The sequence below is a fragment of the Salmo salar genome, chromosome 25, assembly GCF_965601325.2.
Source record: "Salmo salar chromosome 25, fSalSal1, whole genome shotgun sequence".
Classification (NCBI taxonomy): domain Eukaryota; kingdom Metazoa; phylum Chordata; class Actinopteri; order Salmoniformes; family Salmonidae; genus Salmo; species Salmo salar.
The window spans coordinates 44,321,954-44,341,804 of record NC_138315.1 but is presented as its reverse complement, the minus strand read 5'-3'; the positions used below and the strand labels follow the sequence as shown (position 1 = coordinate 44,341,804).

At 41.1% G+C, this 19,851-nt stretch overlaps 1 protein-coding gene across 1 annotated transcript; it reads right to left on the bottom strand.

Moving 5' to 3' along the window:
• Window positions 1–2,293: 2,293 nt before the first annotated feature.
• Window positions 2,294–16,022, bottom strand: igfbp-2b1 (IGF binding protein 3; the record flags this gene model as incomplete). Its single annotated transcript, NM_001123648.1, is given in 4 exon segments — window positions 2,294–2,471; window positions 3,580–3,720; window positions 5,105–5,271; window positions 15,659–16,022. Coding segments are annotated over 4 exon segments (850 nt in total), but the record flags the coding sequence as incomplete, so codon positions are not given.
• Between the last annotated feature and the right edge of the window lie 3,829 nt (window positions 16,023–19,851).

Genomic DNA, 19,851 nt, shown 5'->3' with positions numbered 1-19,851 from the left:
ACATAAACCTACCTTCACAAACAAAGCACCCAGTACTAATCCCTGCGCAGAAAGCAAACCAGAGAAATCACCTAATAATGCAAGATTTTAGTCAATTTCTACAGTGCACAAAGATAAAGATCGGCAGAAAACAGTTTTTTTCGTATCCACCAGCTTGTCATTACTGCCGTTAGAAAGGACAGATTGTCTCTGTGTCCTGAGGTGAAACAGAAAAATGAGAGAGAGAAAAAGCAATTTCTTCTTGTGGGAGCACACCAGCACATTAAGTCTCTGGTTGGGACTGGTGTATCTCCTAAACAAGATTTTGGATCAGGTGTGTATGAACCCTTTGTTTCAGACGTGTTTGTGTCTCTGCAGAGTGGCAATGCTGTTAAGCAGCTGGTGAAGATACTGCGAGACACTGGGGCAGCCCAGTACTTAATTTTGGAGGGTGTTTTGCCTTTGTCTGACACTTCACCAACTGGTTACAATGTGTTAGTACAAGGCGTAGAGATTGGTTGCATGAAAGTTCCTTTGTATAACGTGGAACTCGAGTCTGATCTTATTTCTGGTTCCGTTGTCGGTGGAGTGAGGCCTAGCCTACCGGTGAAGGGGGTCTCATTCATTTTGGGAAATGATTTGACTGGAGGGAAGTTCGTGCCAAATCCTGTCATTTGTAAGGAACCCAGAGTAGAAGAACCTGATGGGTTATCAGAAAAGTACCCTAGATTGTTCCCAGCATGAGCCGTTACACATACTATGTCTAAGAAAGTTGCAAGTAGCAAGTCTAGTGTTGAGGAGAATGGCAGTGATCCCACCACGGTCGATCTGTCCGAGACGTTTATGGTTTTGCTAAACCACCTGAGTTTACCTCTCCTTTGAAAACCCCAAAGGTGAGCGAGTTTGTAGGACCACTGAAGGAAGAAAGGGTACCTACATGCGATACTTCGATGTCTAGGAAGCATTTGACTGCTGAACAGAGTAAAGACGATTCCCTCTCCCCCCTCTTTTTTGCTGAGATACATCCAGAGGAGGAGTTGGATGAAGTTCATGTGGGTTACTTTGACAGAGATGGTGGTCTAATGGGCAGGATGTGTGTCTCAAGTTGTCGTTCCAGTTGCGCTTCGACAAGAGATACTGAGGTTGGCTCACAATGGTAGTACGGCCATCTGGTGCTCAACAAGACGTATGAATGTATTTTGCGTAACTTCTTCTGTCCTGGTCTGAAACAGGATGTTGTGGTTGACTGTAAATCAGGTCGCCTTTGTCAGATTATGGGTACACCGAACCAAGCTCTACCAGTTGCACCTTTGCAGTCTGTTCCTGCTTTTCACAAACCTTTCAGCAGGGTTCTGGTGGACTATGTTGGTCCTTTGCCCGAAGCAAAGAGTGGTAAACAGTTTCTCTTGACCATTATGTGCGCTGCCACTCGTTTCCCTGATGCCATTCCACCGAGGAAAATCACGAGCGGAAAGTTACTACGGATATTGCAAGAGTTTCCCCTTGAAATCAGACATGTCCATGGTAAAGACAATTTGATTGCTGATTGACTTTCAGTGGTGAGCAGTCAATAGGTTGTGTTTTGTGTTTGGTCGGTGTGTAGCCCAGGCTCACAATTTGTTTTGACTAAACGTTTTGCTGTGTTGGAGATGAGTATTGTTTTGGTTGCACTTGTTTCATTGGGATGAGAGTTTTAGAAACATATATTATTTTACCCCCATTTCTCAAAACTTGTGAGTTTTAGGCAATTACAGTGCATTCGGAAAGGATTCAGACCTCTTGACTTTTTCCACATTTTGTTACATTACAGCCTTATTCTAAAATGTATTAAATTGTTTTTTTTCCCTCCTCAATCTACACACAATACACCATAACGACAAAGCAAAAACAGGTTTTTCGAATTTTTTGGAAATCTATCAAAAATAACAAACTGAAATATCACATTTACATAAGCATTCAGACCCTTTACTCAGTACTTTGTTAAAGCACCTTTGGCGAGTTTTTCTTTTTTTTGCATCTTAGTGGGCAAATTTGTTGTTGCTAGTCAACTTTCAGTGGACACTCCCATGAGTGTCTTCCAGAACCCCACCTAGAACCACACCTGTTTTGTTTTGGTTGTTAGTGACTCTTTGCTAGCTCCGCCTTCTGTTTGAGCGACATTTTTGGTTTTCTTGACAGGGAACATAACAGCTACATTGAAAGAAACCCATGCACATGTGACAACAATGTCAGCTGTCTGTCAATTTGGACCGCTCAACTGCGGAGGGGGGGGGGGGGGGGGGGGGGTGTATCTGGGTGTGAGTGAAGTGCTGTTATATCTCTGCCATCTGCAGGATGGTAGTGGACTGTGTTCCAGTCTCCATCTCCTGCTCCTCCACATACTGGCTGCAGTTGGGGTCCCCCCGCACCTTGGTGGACTGGGCGATCTGGACACCAGTGAAGGGGTTAACGCACCAGCACTCGCCCCGCTGACCGTGGGTGGAGATGTGGCACTGGAACACACAAGGGAAAAATGAGAGAGAAAAGGGTAGGAGGATGATGGGGTGATGGGGAGAGGTGGAGGGTTAATGAAGCCCTGGATCCAGTCAGAAGTGGCGTTTTCAGGGGGCGGGTGGGGGCGGGTGGGGGCGACGTAACAGGAGGGCGTTTGCGTTTGGATTGGCCAAGATGAGGTGAGATGGAGGGGTGAGGCTCTGCCCCCCCAATAACAGCCCATCCTCATGTCATGCCCCCCATCCCCCCTGTGTCCCCCGCCCCCCATCCCCCCTGTGGAGACCCTCCTCTTACCCCGAGAATGAGGTCATAATTTTACTGCGCGGGACTGGATCTGGGGGATAGGGACATAGGGGAGGAGAGAGAGAGCGAAAAACACACTTCATTTTTTCCTTCAATGAGAAAGAACAAAAAGTGACAGTTACAGTATTAACGAGAGGAACAAGATGATTGCCGAACGATTAAGTGTTGTTGGAGGTGCAGTATTTTTTCAGCCCTGGGAACCGAGGGGTTTTGTCATCAAAACAATGCCCTCATTCATTCTCTCTGTCTCACAACTTCAGACAGATGCCTTGATGCTGTATGTTCAGAATACAGATATGTCATATCATTGTTTTAACCACATTCTAAAAATAAGTGGGTCGTTCCAGCAACAAAGACAAGCTTGCAGAGGAAACTAAGAACATTCTCATTGGTAACCATTGTTTTGACTGGTGTAGTGTGGAAATCTTCCCAATGCCTGGCTACAGTCTGTCTGCAAACATTACCTTGTAACTCTGTTAAAAACATCACCCCATTCTCGGGCATAGGGTGGGTGAGAGTGAGTGCGGGGGTAAGGGGGTATACATTTACACACACACTGGGCCTCTACCCTGTGTGTGTGTGTGTGTGTGTGTGTGTGTGTGTGTGTGTGTGTGTGTGTGTGTGTGTGTGTGTGTGTGTGTGTGTGTGTGTGTGTGTGTGTGTGTGTGTGTGTGTGTGTGTGGGATAAAAAAAAATCACGACAACATTGTTTTTCTGCAACCATATTCAGTTGACCCCTTTACCAGAATGAGTTGAGCTAATAAGGATAAATTGCATTAAACATATCAACGACTTGAGACTTACCTGTTTGAGATTGTACTGGCCTATCTTTTCACAGTTGGGGAATTTGAGTTGGTACAGATTCTCAACTGGTCCCCTGTTATCATGGAAGCTCATCTTGGAGATCTCCTCCAGCACCTTCTCCAGCTCCTGTTTACAAGGGCCCTGAAAAGCACCGACCAAATACAACAGTTCAGAAATAGACCATCACCAGCACCAGGCAGGCCTACTGTAAGATATTATTGTCTGTTATGGCAGCAAGTTGTCTCCATGACTGTTGAACTTAGACATTCAAGTCAGCACCATCCAGTAAATAAAGGATTGCATTGTATGACAGGTGCCCAACGTAACAGAGCTGAGGGCTGAAGGTTTGTATGACAGGTGCCCAGCGTAACAGAGCTGAGGGCTGAAGGTTTGTATGACAGGTGCCCAGCGTAACAGAGCTGAGGGCTGAAGGTTTGTATGACAGGTGCCCAGCGTAACAGAGCTCAGGGCTGAAGGTTTGTATGACAGGTGCCCAGTGTAACAGAGCTCAGGGCTGAAGGTTTGTATGACAGGTGCCCAGCGTAACAGAGCTGAGGGCTGAAGGTTTGTATGACAGGTGCCCAGCGTAACAGAGCTGAGGGCTGAGAGTTTGTATGACAGGTGCCGGAGCGTAACAGAGCTGAGGGCTGAAAGTTTGCTATATATTGTACAATAGTGTATCTGACAAGCATCATAGTGGGTCAAAGTGTGTCCTCTGATGGCTTGGCCTGGGAGGAGTGGGGCATGGCCTGCCAGGGATCTTATATGGATCTTGCAATATCATATGGATGCATAGTTCTTACACATTCTGTTGAGGGAAGAAGGTAGAAAAAGCAGGCTCCTCTAAACTTTACAAGTCTTCTAATCTCTAGTTGGAGGAAATTATGATCTCACTATCTACCTCATACTCTGAAAACTCACGGAAACAGAAAACCCATCTTTAACCATTCCAGCAAACCCCAGGCTGTAAAAATAGTGAAGCTTCAGATTAGTTGTCCCTCTGCAAAACCACAACTCGGCTCTGGTATTTCTACTTTGGAATAGAAATGTATTGATGGTCAAAATGCTGTCTATTTTTGACGGTATTTCGCAACAGTTATACCAATTGCAGTATTAAAAGAAATAGGGCCAAATTAATCGGAATAATTTATTTGAATAAATAACAATCTGTGTGAGCGTGCCCGTGTGTGTCCAGACGAGGGCACTGCCGTACCAAATACTATGACGACCAGGGTCACCACTGACCTCTGCATTAAGGCCAGTATTCATTAAACTACAGATAGTTGATTTACAAATACCACTTTCTGAACTGTAATCAATTTACACAGCAGCACGTTTAGGGAGGAAGGGAGGGTCCTATAACACAGTTCTAGAATTAGTTAACCCTACCAAAATCCAACCATTAAAGCTAAACTATGTAGTTCCATAATACTAATGCTCATTAAGTTTCTGAACTGTATCTCTCGAATAGCAGATGTGAACAAAGACGGATTTTTCTTTTTTTTTTGTAATGGTTTTTCCTGACCTTCATGGGCTCTTGGGTCTTAGGTTCCTCGGCACAGTTGTTGTTCTTCATCTTGGTTTTGAGCTCGTTCTGGGCCTGCCTTATGGCCTGATCTTTGGACAATATCCAGATCCTGACATCTTTGGTCAGCTTCTTCTGAGTGGGGCCCTCAGTACCCTGCAGCTCCTCTGTAGGTCCTCACACACATGCACACACGCACACACGCACACACACACACACACACACACACACACACACACACACACACACACACACACACACACACACACACACAGCACACGCACATGCACACGCACACACGCACACGCACACGCACATGCACACGCACACACACACACACACACACAAAAAAAGGCTTAGTTCAGTGCCTTCAGAACGTATTCACACCCCTTGACTTTTTCCACATTTTGTTGTGTTACATCCTGATTTTAAAATGGCGATTTTTCTTGTCACTGTCCTATACACAATACCCCATAATGTCAAAAGTGTGACATTTTTAACTTTTAATAAAAAATGAAAAGCTTAAATGTCATGAGTCAATAAATATTCAACCCCTTTGTTATGGCAAGCCTAAATTAGTTCAGGAGTAAACATTTGCTTAACAGGTCACATAATAAGTTGCATGGACTCTGTGTGCAATAATAGGGTTTAACATGATTTTTAAATGAATGCCTCATCTCTGTAGCTCACACATACATTTATCTGTAAGATCCCTCAATTGGGCAGTGAATTTCAAACACAGATGCCCAGGGAGGTTTTCCAATGCTTTGCAAAGAAGGGCACATATTGGTAGATGGGTAAAACAAGCAGACATTGAATATCCCTTTGAGCATGGTGAAATTATTAATTACAATTTGGATGGTGTATCAATACACCCAGTCACTACAAAGATACAGGCGTCCTTCCTAACTCAGTTGCTGGAGAGAAAGGAAACCGCTCAGGGATTTCACCATGAGGCCAATGGTGACTTTAAAACAGTTACAGAGTTGAATGACTGTGATAGGAGAAAACTGAGGATGGATCAACAACATTGTAGTTACTCCACAGAACTAACCTAATAGACAGTGAACGGAAGGAAACCTGTACAGAATTTTAAAAAATCCAAAACATTCATCCTGTTTGCAACAAGGCACAAGTAATACTGCAAAAGACATGGCAAAGCAATTAACTTTTTGTTCTGAATACAAAGTGTTATGTTTGGGGCAAATCCAATACAACACATTACTGAGTTCCACTCTAGTGGCAGAAGGCACTGTATTTGCAAAGAATACAAAACAAGGACATATGCACATAACAAGTTTATATGCACAGGAAACTCGTTCCAAACAAGGAAGGTGAGTGCTGAAGATAATTTTTCCTGTATTGGCTCTCAGGTTTGCAGAACACATGAAATCTGTTTTCTTAGCTCCTATACATGCCCTTCAGTCAAGCAAAACTGAATCTGTGCCCTGAAACAGGGGATGATGTGTATGAGTTCATAAACACACACACACACACACACACACACACACACACACACACACACACACACACACACACACACACACACACACACACACACACACACACACACACACACACACACACACACACACACACACACACACTCACAGTCGTATGCTCTCCTTTAATCACAAGTTCGCTATTAAAGCACTGTGTTTCTAATGACACATTACTGTAAACAATGTGTTGTCACGTTTAGAAGACAAAGATTCCCATGGGCTGCCTCAAGGCACCGTCCTGCTGGTATGTGTCTCACACCCTGACGTCACTTCTCCTGCTGGGCAGTGAGTGGCAGAATAGGTCGGGACTATAGTCTCATTGGCGACGCTGTGCGCAACTGTATATACTGTATACTACAGGTTTTAAATAGCCTGAGATTGGTTGTGCTGTTAAAGTCACAGCCCTCTGCACCTCTGCACATACTGTGTACAAGCCTCTGCCTGCGTGATATCCGAGGTCCCGCCTGTCTTCTACCTCCCCTCCATCTATACAATACATAAATAAATGATGAACTGCCAATCTATGTTTGCTCCACTTGAAGTATAACCATCTTTGGTCACCTTGATGCAAAGCTGTCATCAAGGTAAAGGGTGGCTATTTGAAGAATCTCAAATATAAAATATATTTTGATTTGTTTAACACTTTTTTGGTTACCACATGATTCCATATGTGTTATTTCATAGTTTTGATGTCTTCACTATTATTCTATGTAGAAAATAATAAAAATAAAGAAATACCCTGGAATGAGTAGGTGTTCTAAAACGTTTGACCTGTAGTGTATAGACATATATTTTGTAAAAATATATTTAACTTTTTACTTTCTAACCCTACCACTAAACTAGTGAACAACAATGTTTAGGCCTCTACTTCCAGCTTTGTTTTTACTCCTGTCCTTCCTCTACACTCTCCCATCTATTTCTGATGTCCATCTGGTTTGATTTCTATTTGCCATATCTTTCAAACTGTGCTCTTTCACAAAAGTTCTTAACCCACATACGTTTTACGGACACAGTAAACATTTTTGCTATAAGTATTATTAAAGAATTGATTGATTGACATTTTTGAGATCACCCAGTAGTGCTATCTGCAGGGTTAGCTCCAGGTAAATATTGCAGTTCTACAGCCATTCCTGAACCTGTGACCAAAAATAAGCTACATATGGACAGTACCAAAACAAATGATCTAATGATTCTGTCTCTTCCCAGCAAAATCTGCAGAACTGGGAAGGTTGTATCCCCCATATAAATAACAATCTATTGGTTGCAAGAATTTTGTATAATAATTTAAATAAAAAAATGCAATGTTTTGAATCCGTTTTGGTATCAGTTCATTAACCATGTGCCATGGAATCGGGACGCCAAAAACCTCTTCCCAACTCTTCTGCAATCTATATGGCATGGCTGTCAATGTTTTGGTCCTTAGATGAAACTGGTAGACTTTTTTATTTATCACAATTTTCTTTCACCAAATATGGTCTTGTCACGACTTCCGCTGAAGTCGGTCCCTCTCCTTGTTCAGGCGGTGTTCGGTGGTCGACGTCACCGGTCTTCTAGCCATCGCTGATCCACCTTTCATTTTCCATTTGTTTTGTCTTTGTTTTCTACACACCTGGTTTCATTCCCCAATTACATGTTCATGTATTTAACCCTCTGTTTCCCCCATGTTTTTGTGTGTGATTGTTTCTATGTTCATTCGGTACGTTATGGCTGGTTTTCGACGGGTGCTGTTTCCACCCATGCGTAATTGATTACCGTTTATTGTTGGTCAAGTGTATTTGTTACCTTGTGCCTTTATTTTGAGTAAAGTACGTTGCTCACTCATTCTGCTCTCCTGCGCCTGACGTCATGCACCAGCTACACCCACCTTCTGACAGGTCTTCAATGCAGGGCCGACAGACAAGTTCCTTACGTTTTCCCCCTTCCACTTTCCTCTTCCATTTTTGCGGTAATGCTGCAATTATTTGGTTATAATTTTGGGTAGAGCCGACATTTCCATATATTTTGATAGCTGCATTTGTGGCATAACTCCACTAGTTCTATTTATGATATCATTGATGAAGATTATTTTTTTAATCAAATTTTTAAAAAGTGTTTTTTTTTATCAGTTAGTATATTTGTTGTATTATTGTTGTGTTATTTATACTGTCTTCTCTGTGTCACATCCTGACCAGTAAAAGGGGTTATTTGTCATTGTAGTTTGGTCAGGGCGTGGCAGGGGGTGTTTGTTTTGTGTGTTTCGGTGTTTTTGGGTTTAGGTTCTATGTTCTCTATTTCTATGTTTATATCTAGTTTTCTATTTCTATGTTGGGTTTTTGGTAATGACCTCCAATTAGAGGCAGCTGGTTGTCGTTGTCTCTAATTGGAGGCCATATTTAGTTGTGTTTGTTTCACTTGTGTTTTGGTGCGTGGTTATTTTCTGTATAACCTGGGAGCCTTATGGAACTGTTTTTCGTCATTTGTTTATTTTGTATTAAGTGTTTTTTTTAAATAAATTAAGAAGATGAGCACTTTACCCGCGCCTTGGTCCAATCCTTACGACGCCCATGACACTCTGGGGATTAAATTGAAATTGCAACCAACTTTCTTTGCCTTGTTTTAAAAATAGCGATATTTGGGAGATGTTTTCCTTTTCAAATAACTGAAAGTGAGAGGTTGTAATCTGAATAAAGGGAAAAAGGCCATTCTTGAACATGGGGTGAGACATTCTTACTAATTTGCTAGAAAACCAGTTTGGATTTAATTATAACTTTTGTATTTTTGAAGCCTTTAGTGAGAGTTCTAATGCTTTAATATTTAATCATTTCTGCCCTCTGAAATCATATTCATTATATAAATAGGCCCATTTAATTTTGCCTGGCCTGCCGTTCCAAATAAAATTGAATATTATTTTCTCAAATTATTTAAATCACTTTTCACTAGGTGTAGGCAAGACCATAAGAAAAAAGGTAAACAGGGATATGACTGAAGAGTTAATCAGGGTGATTTTTCCACAAATAGACAGGTATTTACCGTAGCAAGATCTTATGTATTGTTGATAACATGCCTAATCTGTATTACCACATGGTCAAGCTGTGTCATGGTGTCCCCATTACAATGTGTCATGCTGGCCCAGTTACACTGTATTTCACACTGGCCTTTTGCATCATCGCTCGGCTTACTAAAAGCAGGCTGAATTGGCCCAACAATGCAGTTTAGGAAGCTCAATATTACACAATGTCTCCATTCTGATGTTCTTACACTCATTTCCCATTCACTTTTTGAAACCCAGAAAGAGACTTAGCTGAATGTTGCTATTCTAATAGAGAACACTGGTGACTAAATTGTTGACTAAGGAGCGGAACGTCACGGGAAGTGAGCACAGAATAGTATGGAAGCACTTTTAGTCTGGTTTTCTTGCTGAGTAAGGACTCTCTGCCTGCCTTCTCAGGGGAGGTGAACTACCTGCCGGGGGCACTGTGTGAGCGTGTGTATGTGTGTGTCTCACTCCACTAACTCTTATCTGTAATTAGGGAGGCACAAACTGAGGAGTATGGCTTTGAGACATTAAATCACTCCCGGGAGGGAAAGCAACCCGATGACTCGACAAAGGTATTCATACAGAGTACAGTGACCATGCCTGAGTGTCTGAGAGAGAGCGAGAGAGAGAGAGGGGGAGAGTTGGAAAGAGAGAGAGAAAGAGGGGGAGAGTCGGAGAGAGCGAGCGAGAGAGAGAGAGCGTGAAAGTGAACAAGGGAATGAGAGAGGGGGTATTCATATCTAGTTTGGCATGACTTTACTCAGTATGCTTCTCCTCAAAATGTCAGGAATGTCCTCAGCAGTAGAGAGGGCGGCAGTCCAAATAAAGGTGACCCAGATTCAATGCCAACATGCACTGTGGCAGAAGCTGTTGAAAATACACTTTTCACAAGAAATATTCACGTTTCAGCTTGTTAGAGTCCCTTTGCAACACTAGTGGTGATCCAATCTTGGCCATAGAAACTGCATCTTACCTGTGGAAAGTCATCTGAACGGGGGACTTTGTGAATGCTATTGGGTACACATTCACTGTTCAAATCAGCAATATACTAAGAGTGAGTAATATACAGTGATAACAATGTCACTTACGATGTTAGTTTTCTTTTCTCGATAGTGGTTGTCATTTACAGTAGAACTGTGCTCTCAAAATGTGGTAACTACAGTATGTTCCAAATAAAACCTTTCTTGTCTGCCAAGGAAATGTGCATACTTAAAACAGTATTAGGCTACACTCGAGGCTAAACCACTTCAAACAAGTTAAATAATTGAGTAGGTTTTGTCGAGCCAAAAACCCTGAACATTAGATGAGTTGCTTCTTCTTCCAACTCTTCAAAGTCAAAAGTCCAGAAGTCTTGTATTTGATGACTTAGCAATTATTCCAAAGGGAAGGAGAGGCATGGCTGTCGTATGTGTCAATTGCAACGTGGCTTACTTATGCAAAAAAAAAAATTGCAATAAATCACAGGAAGTTCACAAAAAGTCACACAAAGTTATACTGAGGGAATAGTCATGATGTGTCTGACCTTGTCCCTGGGCTAATTGTGCCTATGAGCCTGGAACACCAATAAATAAAAAGGTGTCCTTTATGGGAGTGTACTTAAGTATTTGTCATTATTTGAACATAGCGAATCACACGACTGTGAATCAGAAACATGTGGTGTGCTAGCAAAAACATGAATTCAACATTGCTTGAGAGGCTGAACTCTAGCTAGCTACCAACTAGCTAGCTAACTTAATATAGCAGCCTTGCTGGTTATACATTATCCAAATCTGTGATCAATATGTGCCGCGCTTGTTGGGAAAACTAACAACCCTAATAAAAACGACAGAATGGACTCAAACAGCAAGCTACATTTCATGAAATCTCCACGTTGCATCAGACGAGCGCAGAAAAGGCGAACATACACAGACATACACAAGACAGGGGAGGTGTTGTGGGAGATGATTGATGAGTGTTAAGCCAATGGTTATGCATCTGGACTTTCTCCCTGACTTTTTATTAGGTTATGGACTTTTTCCAGAACTTTCCATTGGCCCAACGAAGGCCATGTTTGAAGCTTTGGCCTACCAGACCTTCTGAGCATTGGGAGATTAGGATGTGCTTAAATAGGCTAACTTATGCTAACAAGTTGCTGTTTTTGACTATTGTGAGCTCTGTCTTTAAAACATACAGTATTTGATTAGTTTAGAAAACCACCTTTTTCAATTGGTCTCCATCCTGTCTTGACCTCTAAATGGCTCTTTTGACCTCTAAATAATTCTCCAGGTCCATAGCTTCTCCTTTCAGAACAGGTTCAATGTAAAGCTAATGGTATTCAATTAAGGAGAACATCAGCTGATCGCCTTCCTGGAAAAGGGAGTTGTTTATCCTCCTGAAGGGAGTGTCTTCAGGGTCACATGTACTAACATGCAGCTTCCACCCAGAGCACTCCCTCCCTCTCTATCTTTATCTCTCGCTCTGTCACTCGCACACACTCGCACACACACACACACACACACACACACACACACACACACACACACACACACACACACACACACACACACACACACACACACACACACACACACACACACACACACACACACATACACACACACACACACACAGTAATTAAACACCTGTAGGGGTGTGAGCACACCAAGTCTGAGCACACCATTACCTGCAGGGCTACAAGGGCAATGCCAGCCCAAAGACAACACACTGAGAGGAGAAAGACAGAAAATAGAGATACAAAAATATGTAACAGATTTAGGGTCGCAAGAGAGGGTGTATTATTGGAAACATTCTCAGTTTACCAGGAAACTATCAGAATTTTGGTATCTTTCAAGAATTGGATGTAATTTATCACAAGACATCTAGTGGCCCTGTTAGGTACTACAGATTATCACAGGTGTCTGTAAGAATTTTCTGTTCTTCTGTGTGTCTTTATCACATGTAAAATATTTACATTTACATTTACATTTGAGTCATTTAGCAGACGCTCTTATCCAGAGCGACTTACAGTAGTGAATGCATACATTTCATACATTTTTTCCCCGTACTGGTCCCCCGTGGGAAATATACATGAAATAATTAAATAAGATGATTTTAAAATAAACAAGAGAATGCCAAAGCTGTAAAACATTATCCTAAATACAAACCATAGACTTTGTGAATACCATTGGTGTTTAATGGGAGGGTTTCAGCATAAAATATATTTTATGCATTTCTTTTTACAAATGTTTGTATTTTACTATGTCAATATGTGTTTTTGTCAATATTTTGTCATCAAACTGGTGGCAGTTGTGAAAAAAATGCAATATAAGGAAGAGTTGCATTGTTATTTAAAAATAATAATCATTGTTGATGACATGCTTTAAAAACATTAATTAGGCCATTTCCTCTTCAACCATATGGTCAATCTACTTGAAACTCATGGACAACATGGACACAAATATAATACATTAATACTATATGTGCAGTTATTTAATTATAAATGATCAAAGTTAGGATCGATTGCCATAGATTTTCTGTTCATTACCAAAGGTACTGAAGTTTCTGGTAACTTTGGTAAAATACAGGTAAACACAGCTAAACAGACTTATGGTCAAACATCAGTCATGTAGCAACAACAGGAACATGGATTTGATTGCTACCAAACTGCCACTATTAACTCTTCCCCATCTGGGAATGTTTTTGTGTCAGAACAGTGTCTTTGAGAGACTGAATGCAGCTCCAGCCTGTGCAATGTGCACTCAGGCAGATGAGGACAAAGGTTCAAATATCCATCCAAGCACATAATCCCTTTAAAGTGATGAGTGAAACCATTGAGTTAAGGGTGTACTGTATGTACTCTCAAGTTTTTGGTGTGTGTATTGGGGAACGAAAGAACATGGTGCATGAGTTCATGCAGCTCTTCAATTTGCTCCAAGATGTGATGTCATGCCAATAACAGCAACTGTTATCAAACAGATAACAAACACATGATGGAGGGTGAAAGGGGGAAAACTCTGTGTGGGTGTATGACGTGCTACCTAATTAATGAGAATGTAGAGATTCCCAAGGTGGTAGATCTGGGACATTTCCCCTCAATAACAAGACAACTTGGCACATGATAGCACCTCTGTACACTTGACTGGCTCATGAAATGGAAATCTGATGTGAAGGGTATGCTGTCTGTCAGATGGCACAGAGTTACTGCCAGCAGTATTCATGTTTGACCTGTGCTCTGGGAAATAAAAATGGGGGGAAATTGTTAAACATTTACTTTCCGTTTAAAAAAATCTGAGAAATGGGGTCAGCCAAACATGATTAGCAGTTCGACAAAATATATATACTAATGGATAAAAAAAACAATATTTTTGAAGAAAAAAAAGTAATATCTTTGTAAATGATATCATAATAGGACTGGTAGAGTTCTGTCACATGAAGCAAACAAAAATATATGGAAATGTCTGCTCTTCTCAAAATTACAACCAACTAATTGCAGCATTACTGCAAAAAAGGAAGAGGCAAGTGGAAAGGGGAGAAAGTAGGGAACTTGTCTGACCACCCTGCATTAAAGACCATCATTGGCTAAAGAAAATTGTGGTAAATAAAACATATAGACCAGTTTCATTTAAGGACCAAAAAATGTACAGTTGTGCCATATAGATTGTAAAATAATTGGGAAGAGATTTTCAATGTACAGATTCCATGGCACGTGGTTTATGAACTGATACACAAAGCAACGCTGGATTCAAAACTTTAAAAAAAAATCTATTTCAATTCTTGTTAAATTACTATACAAAATTGTTGCAACCAATAGAATGTTATATTTATGGGGGATACAACAATCTCAGCTCTGCAGATTTTGCTGCGTTGAGACAGAATTATTCAATTATTTGTTTTGGTACTGTCCATATGTAGCTTGTTTTTGATCGGAAGTTCAGGAATAGCTGAATAATTGCAACATTTACCTGGAGATAACTCTGCAAATAGCACTGCTGGGTGATTAAAAAGTCATAGTCAGTCGATGAATAATGTAATAATACTCTTAGAAAAAGATGTTGTCATTAATTTACAATCTGTAGAATCTACGAGAGTAGAAAGGTTCAGAACTTTTGTGAAACATCACAGCACAGTTGAAAAATATATGGCAAAAATAAATTAAAACGTGATGGTGTTCAGAGATATATATTTTGGTACTTATTTTCCCCTTATTGGAGTAAACGAATGGACAAGAACTCTTAGGCTTCTACTTCCAGCTTATACATACCACAGTATATACATTTTACGGACACAGTATAGTTTTTTTATGGGGGATTGGAAATGATGCAGACAATTACATTGATGGAAGGTACAATATCTGCAATATTAAAGCTGATCTACTCTCTAAGAAAAAAAATTATATGAAAAAAAAGCAGTTTGACAAAAAGAGGTTAGCTTGTTTTGCCTCAAAGATCAATAGCATTTGGTTCTACCAGTTAGTCCAAACATACCATGTCAACATTCTTTCCCAAAAATCAATAGTGGCCCATTTGAACACATATTTTGATTTGGAGAAACAAAATACATGTTTTGCCGCTGGCCTGGTGCCATTTACACCTAATGAAGGAATTGTTGCATGCTGATTAATAATAGAAGCCATTAAAAAAGACAATAGATATATTGATATATTGCTGATCTAATTATGATAGAAACACCCAGAGAAGCAATATATATTCCGTATGATACCAGGTTATGTGACATGACATTCAGCAGATGCCATGCACTTTCATTGTGTGGAGACCTTTGTGGCCAATTAAATAACTCACACCCTATGTTTTGGTTTATCATGTCACATGACCTGGATTTTACTCTTTATTTAAATCATTTTCATTAAACTGTCCTCTTTTGTTTTTATATCAGATGGTTCAGCACCAGCCTCAGACAAATGCTGTAATTTGTTGTCTAATTCTCATTTCTGGAAAAGGCTTAAAATAAAGGTTAAAATACACAGGGCCCTATGTATAACACAGATTACTTACCCTAAATTAATGATAACCTTCTCTTAGTGACAGTCTAGTTACTTACCACTCGTGCCCTGATGCTCTTGAGTGCGGTTGGGCACTGGGTCCACTTTTTGTGAGCATCGCCCTAACCCCTGAACCAGCTGCTCCAAGGGCAATTTTGAATCTGCAGTGGGATAACAACGCAGCCCTGTGGAACACCTCGGTGTGTAGACGCCACAGAATTCACCTTCTAACCGGGCACACACCGGACAGCAGCCACAGGCGGGCTCCCTGACTATCTCAGTACAGTTGATGGTGAGCTCAGGACATGCAGTTTGGCGCTCCGCAGTGCACTTCGGACAATGGAATACCAAGTCCCCGAGCGATAGGCCCGGCAGACCAAGTAACATAAGCAGAAGCAAACCGCAGCCAAAATATAGCACCATTCTGCCTCTAGCTGTACTGTTTATTAAAGAGTAACATCAAAAGATAAGGATGTAAACTTTGTGTCCAAAAGTACAACTGCCATCTGTGTTAGCATAGCAAACAGGAGAGAGACCCAGTGGTGCAAACCTCAGGGTCCTATCAACTGTCATGTTTCTGATAGTGTATGTCAAAATTGAAGGTGACAACATGTATCTAGTAGTGGGTTGTCTCTTACATAACGTTTGTGTGCAATGGATAACAAATTATTGAAGGAACAAAATTGTACAATGTCAATATTTGAATAATTATGTGCTTGTGTGTTAATATCCATGCTTCTATAATAGCAAGATCCTGCTGTGTGCTTTCTAATGATATTATCTCTAATAAGAAAATGTTATATTTTATCTTAGGTTGCCCTGCTGTCCCTAGTGAAGAATTATCCTAAGCGTTCATACGATTCAGCCATTATGTCAAGATCATTTTTGCTCTTCATAAGAGTATGTTTAAACGACAAGCATAAAATAATATTACAGAGTGTGCTGAGTGTCTCTGACATGACCACTCCATTTCTCGCATGTTCATTGGCACTTAATTAAAGCTGTGCCTTTTGGACAAAATAAAATGTCTCCTTCCCCTGTACGCCCCATTGATATCTTGGTAGCGAGTAGCGGTTGTTGTGCTAACCCACCAAACAGGCTTCTGTAAACCCATACAGGGTGTCTGTATCTCTTGGCCACCGTCAATAGCAATGGTTGTTGACTCAAGGGGGGCAAAGATAGCACGTTTGTGTATATACATATGTGTGGGCAGCGGGTTACCTATCTGGAATGAATTGTGAAGTGAAGGAGGAGGAAACTGAGAAGCTAGTTTGGACGGAGATGTCTATTTATGTAGAACCTTATACCACTTATTAAAAAGCAATTTATCAACACACAGTCCATTAATTTGAGAATTCACAATATGCTATACAGATCTCTCAAACATCTACAGTATGAAACTAAATGTATTTGACCCATGAAAACATAAACTTTCACATGACAAGCAAAGCAATTCTGTAGCTGGGAGCCAATGATACATCAGCATTTGAGGGGTCAAATAATGCTTTGGGGGCTTAGTTACACCATATGTTAATATTAAGAGTTAATTAAGAATATTAATTTGACAAGTTTTGGTGCAGAAAAATAATCCTGCATCAATATGATTTTTATGTTAAGTCCATAATGTTTCGTGAACTGTGGTTAGGCTATTATCTGGCCAAAATTAGGCTACATGAAAAGTGCAGTACTATAGCTGTGTGTTAGTGTGTTTTTTTTGTGAAATTATCTACAGTGCCTTCGGAAAGTATTCAGACCCCTTGATTCTTTCCACATTTTGTTACGTTGCAGCCTTATTCTAAAATGTATTAAATATTTTTTTTCCTCACCAATCCACACACACAATACCCCATAATGACAAATCAAAAACAGGTTTTTAGAAAATGTTGCTAATTTATAAAAAATATAAAAACTTAAATACCACATTTACATAAGTATTCAGACCCTTTACTCAGTACTTTGTTGAAGCACTTTTGGCAGCGATTATAGCCTTGAGTCTTCTTGTGTATGATGCTACAAGCTTGGCACAACTGTATTTCAGGAGTTTCTCCCATTCTTCTCTGCAGATTCTCTCAAGTTCTGTCAGGTTGGATGGGGAGCGTTACTGCACAGCTATTTTCAGGTCTCTCCAGAGATGTTCGATTGGATTCAAGTCCGGGCATCTCAAGGACATTCAGAGACTTGTCATGAAGCAACTCCTGCGTTGTCTTGGCTGTGTGCTTAGGGTCATTGTCCTGTTGGAAGGTAAATCTTCGACCCAGTCTGAGGTCCTGAGCGCTCTGGAGCAGGTTTTCATCAAGGATCTCTCTGTACTTTGCTTTGTTCATCTTTGCCTCGATCCTGACTAGTCTCCCAGTCGCTGCCACTGAAAAACATCCCCACAGCATGATGCTTCCACCACCATGCTTCATCGTAGGGATGGTGCAAAGTTTCCAACAGACGTGATGCAAGGCATTCATGCCAAAGTGTCTATTCTTGGTTTTATCAGACCAGAGAATATTGCCTATTGGCAAACTCCGAACAGGCTGTCATGTGCCTTTTACTGAGGAGTGTCTTCCGTCTGGTCACTTTACCATAAAGGCCTGATTGGTGGACTGCTGCAGAGATGGTTGTCCTTCTGGAAGGTTCTCCCATCTCCACAGAGGCACTCTGGAGCTCTTTCAGAGTGACCATCGGGTTCTTGGTCACCTCCCTGACCAAGGCCCTTCTCCCCCAATTGCTCAATTTGGCCGGGCGGCCAGCTCTAGGAAGAGTCTTGGTGGTTCCAAACTTCTTCCATTTGAGAATGATGGAGGCCACTGTGTTCTTGGGGACCTTCAATGCTGCAGAAATGTTTTGGTACCCTTCCCCAGATCTGTGCCTCGACACAATCCTTTCACAGAGCTCTACGGACAATTCCTTCGACCTCACGGCTTGGTTTTTGCTCTGAAATGCACTGTCAGCTGTGGGACCTTAAATAGACCAGTGTGTGTCTTTCCAAATCATGTCAAATCAATTGAATTTACCACAGGTGGATTCCAATCATGTTGGAGAAACAGGATGCACCTGCGCTCAATTTCGAGTCCCATAGCATAGGGTCTGAATACTTATGTAAATAAGGTATTTATATTTAGTATTTTTAATAAATGTTCAAAAGTTTCTAAAAACCTGTTTTCACTTTGTCATTATGGGGTATCGTGTGTAGATTGCTGAGGATTTTTTAAAAATGTAATCCATTTTAGGTTAAGGCTGCAACGTAACAAAACGTGTAAAAAGTCAATGGGTTTGAAAACTTTCCAAATGCACTGTAAATCACAAAGCTTATCTGCATTTCCTGCAGGACAATTCTCACATTTCGTGTAATCACGACTCAGGCTAGCCACATAATACTTGCAGAATGCCACACTGGGCAATCAGGTGAGAGGGAGAACACCGGTGTACCTTTTCCAGTTGACATACTTTCCCATACTTCCTGTGTCTAACCCTGGAGTGAGCACTGGGATTTCCAGCCTACAGCGTAGCCTTGCCTGTCATGTCAAAGCTGGTCTCTGTGTGCCGCTACCTGGGACCAGCCTGGGAGGCCTCCACTGTGCCCAGCATGTGAGGTAATGTCTCTCTGTCCGTCCATTCTCTCATCACCATGTCTCTCCATAACTACCCTAATACCCTTCAGCAACTGTGGATCAGACCTGGGTAAAAAAAAGTCTATATAAGGTCTATATAAGGTATCACAGTTGACAGTGCATGTCAGAGCAAAAACCAAGGAATTTTTACATACCTGCGTATGATTGAGTCGCCACTGAGCGCAGCTTTACACTTTTGGGACTATTCCATAAATTGGTTCCATTGTGCCAGGCAAGCTCAATCAACTAGTCTTTCAAAAGAAACCATGGACCCAGGTCTGCCATGGATATGCTGTCTTGGCAGTGGTCACCCTTTAAGGGAACAGTGAATACTCACTAAATGTGCATTGTGTAATGGGTTATTATATTTAGTATGCATATGGACCACAGGAGGCTGCTGGGAGGAGGATGGCTCATAATAATGGCTGGAATGAAGCCAATAGTATGTCATCAAACACGAGTAAACAATGTGTTTGCTGTGTTTGATACCATTCCCCAGCAGAGACTTACAAGATAATCTACAGCAGTGGAGGCTCCTCAGAGGAGGACCATACTCCTCAGTGAATTTTACAAAAAATGTAAAAACTGAAGCATTTAAAAAGTTATCCTTTTTAGATAAAACTATACTAAATATATTAAAGGGTTAGAGAGAC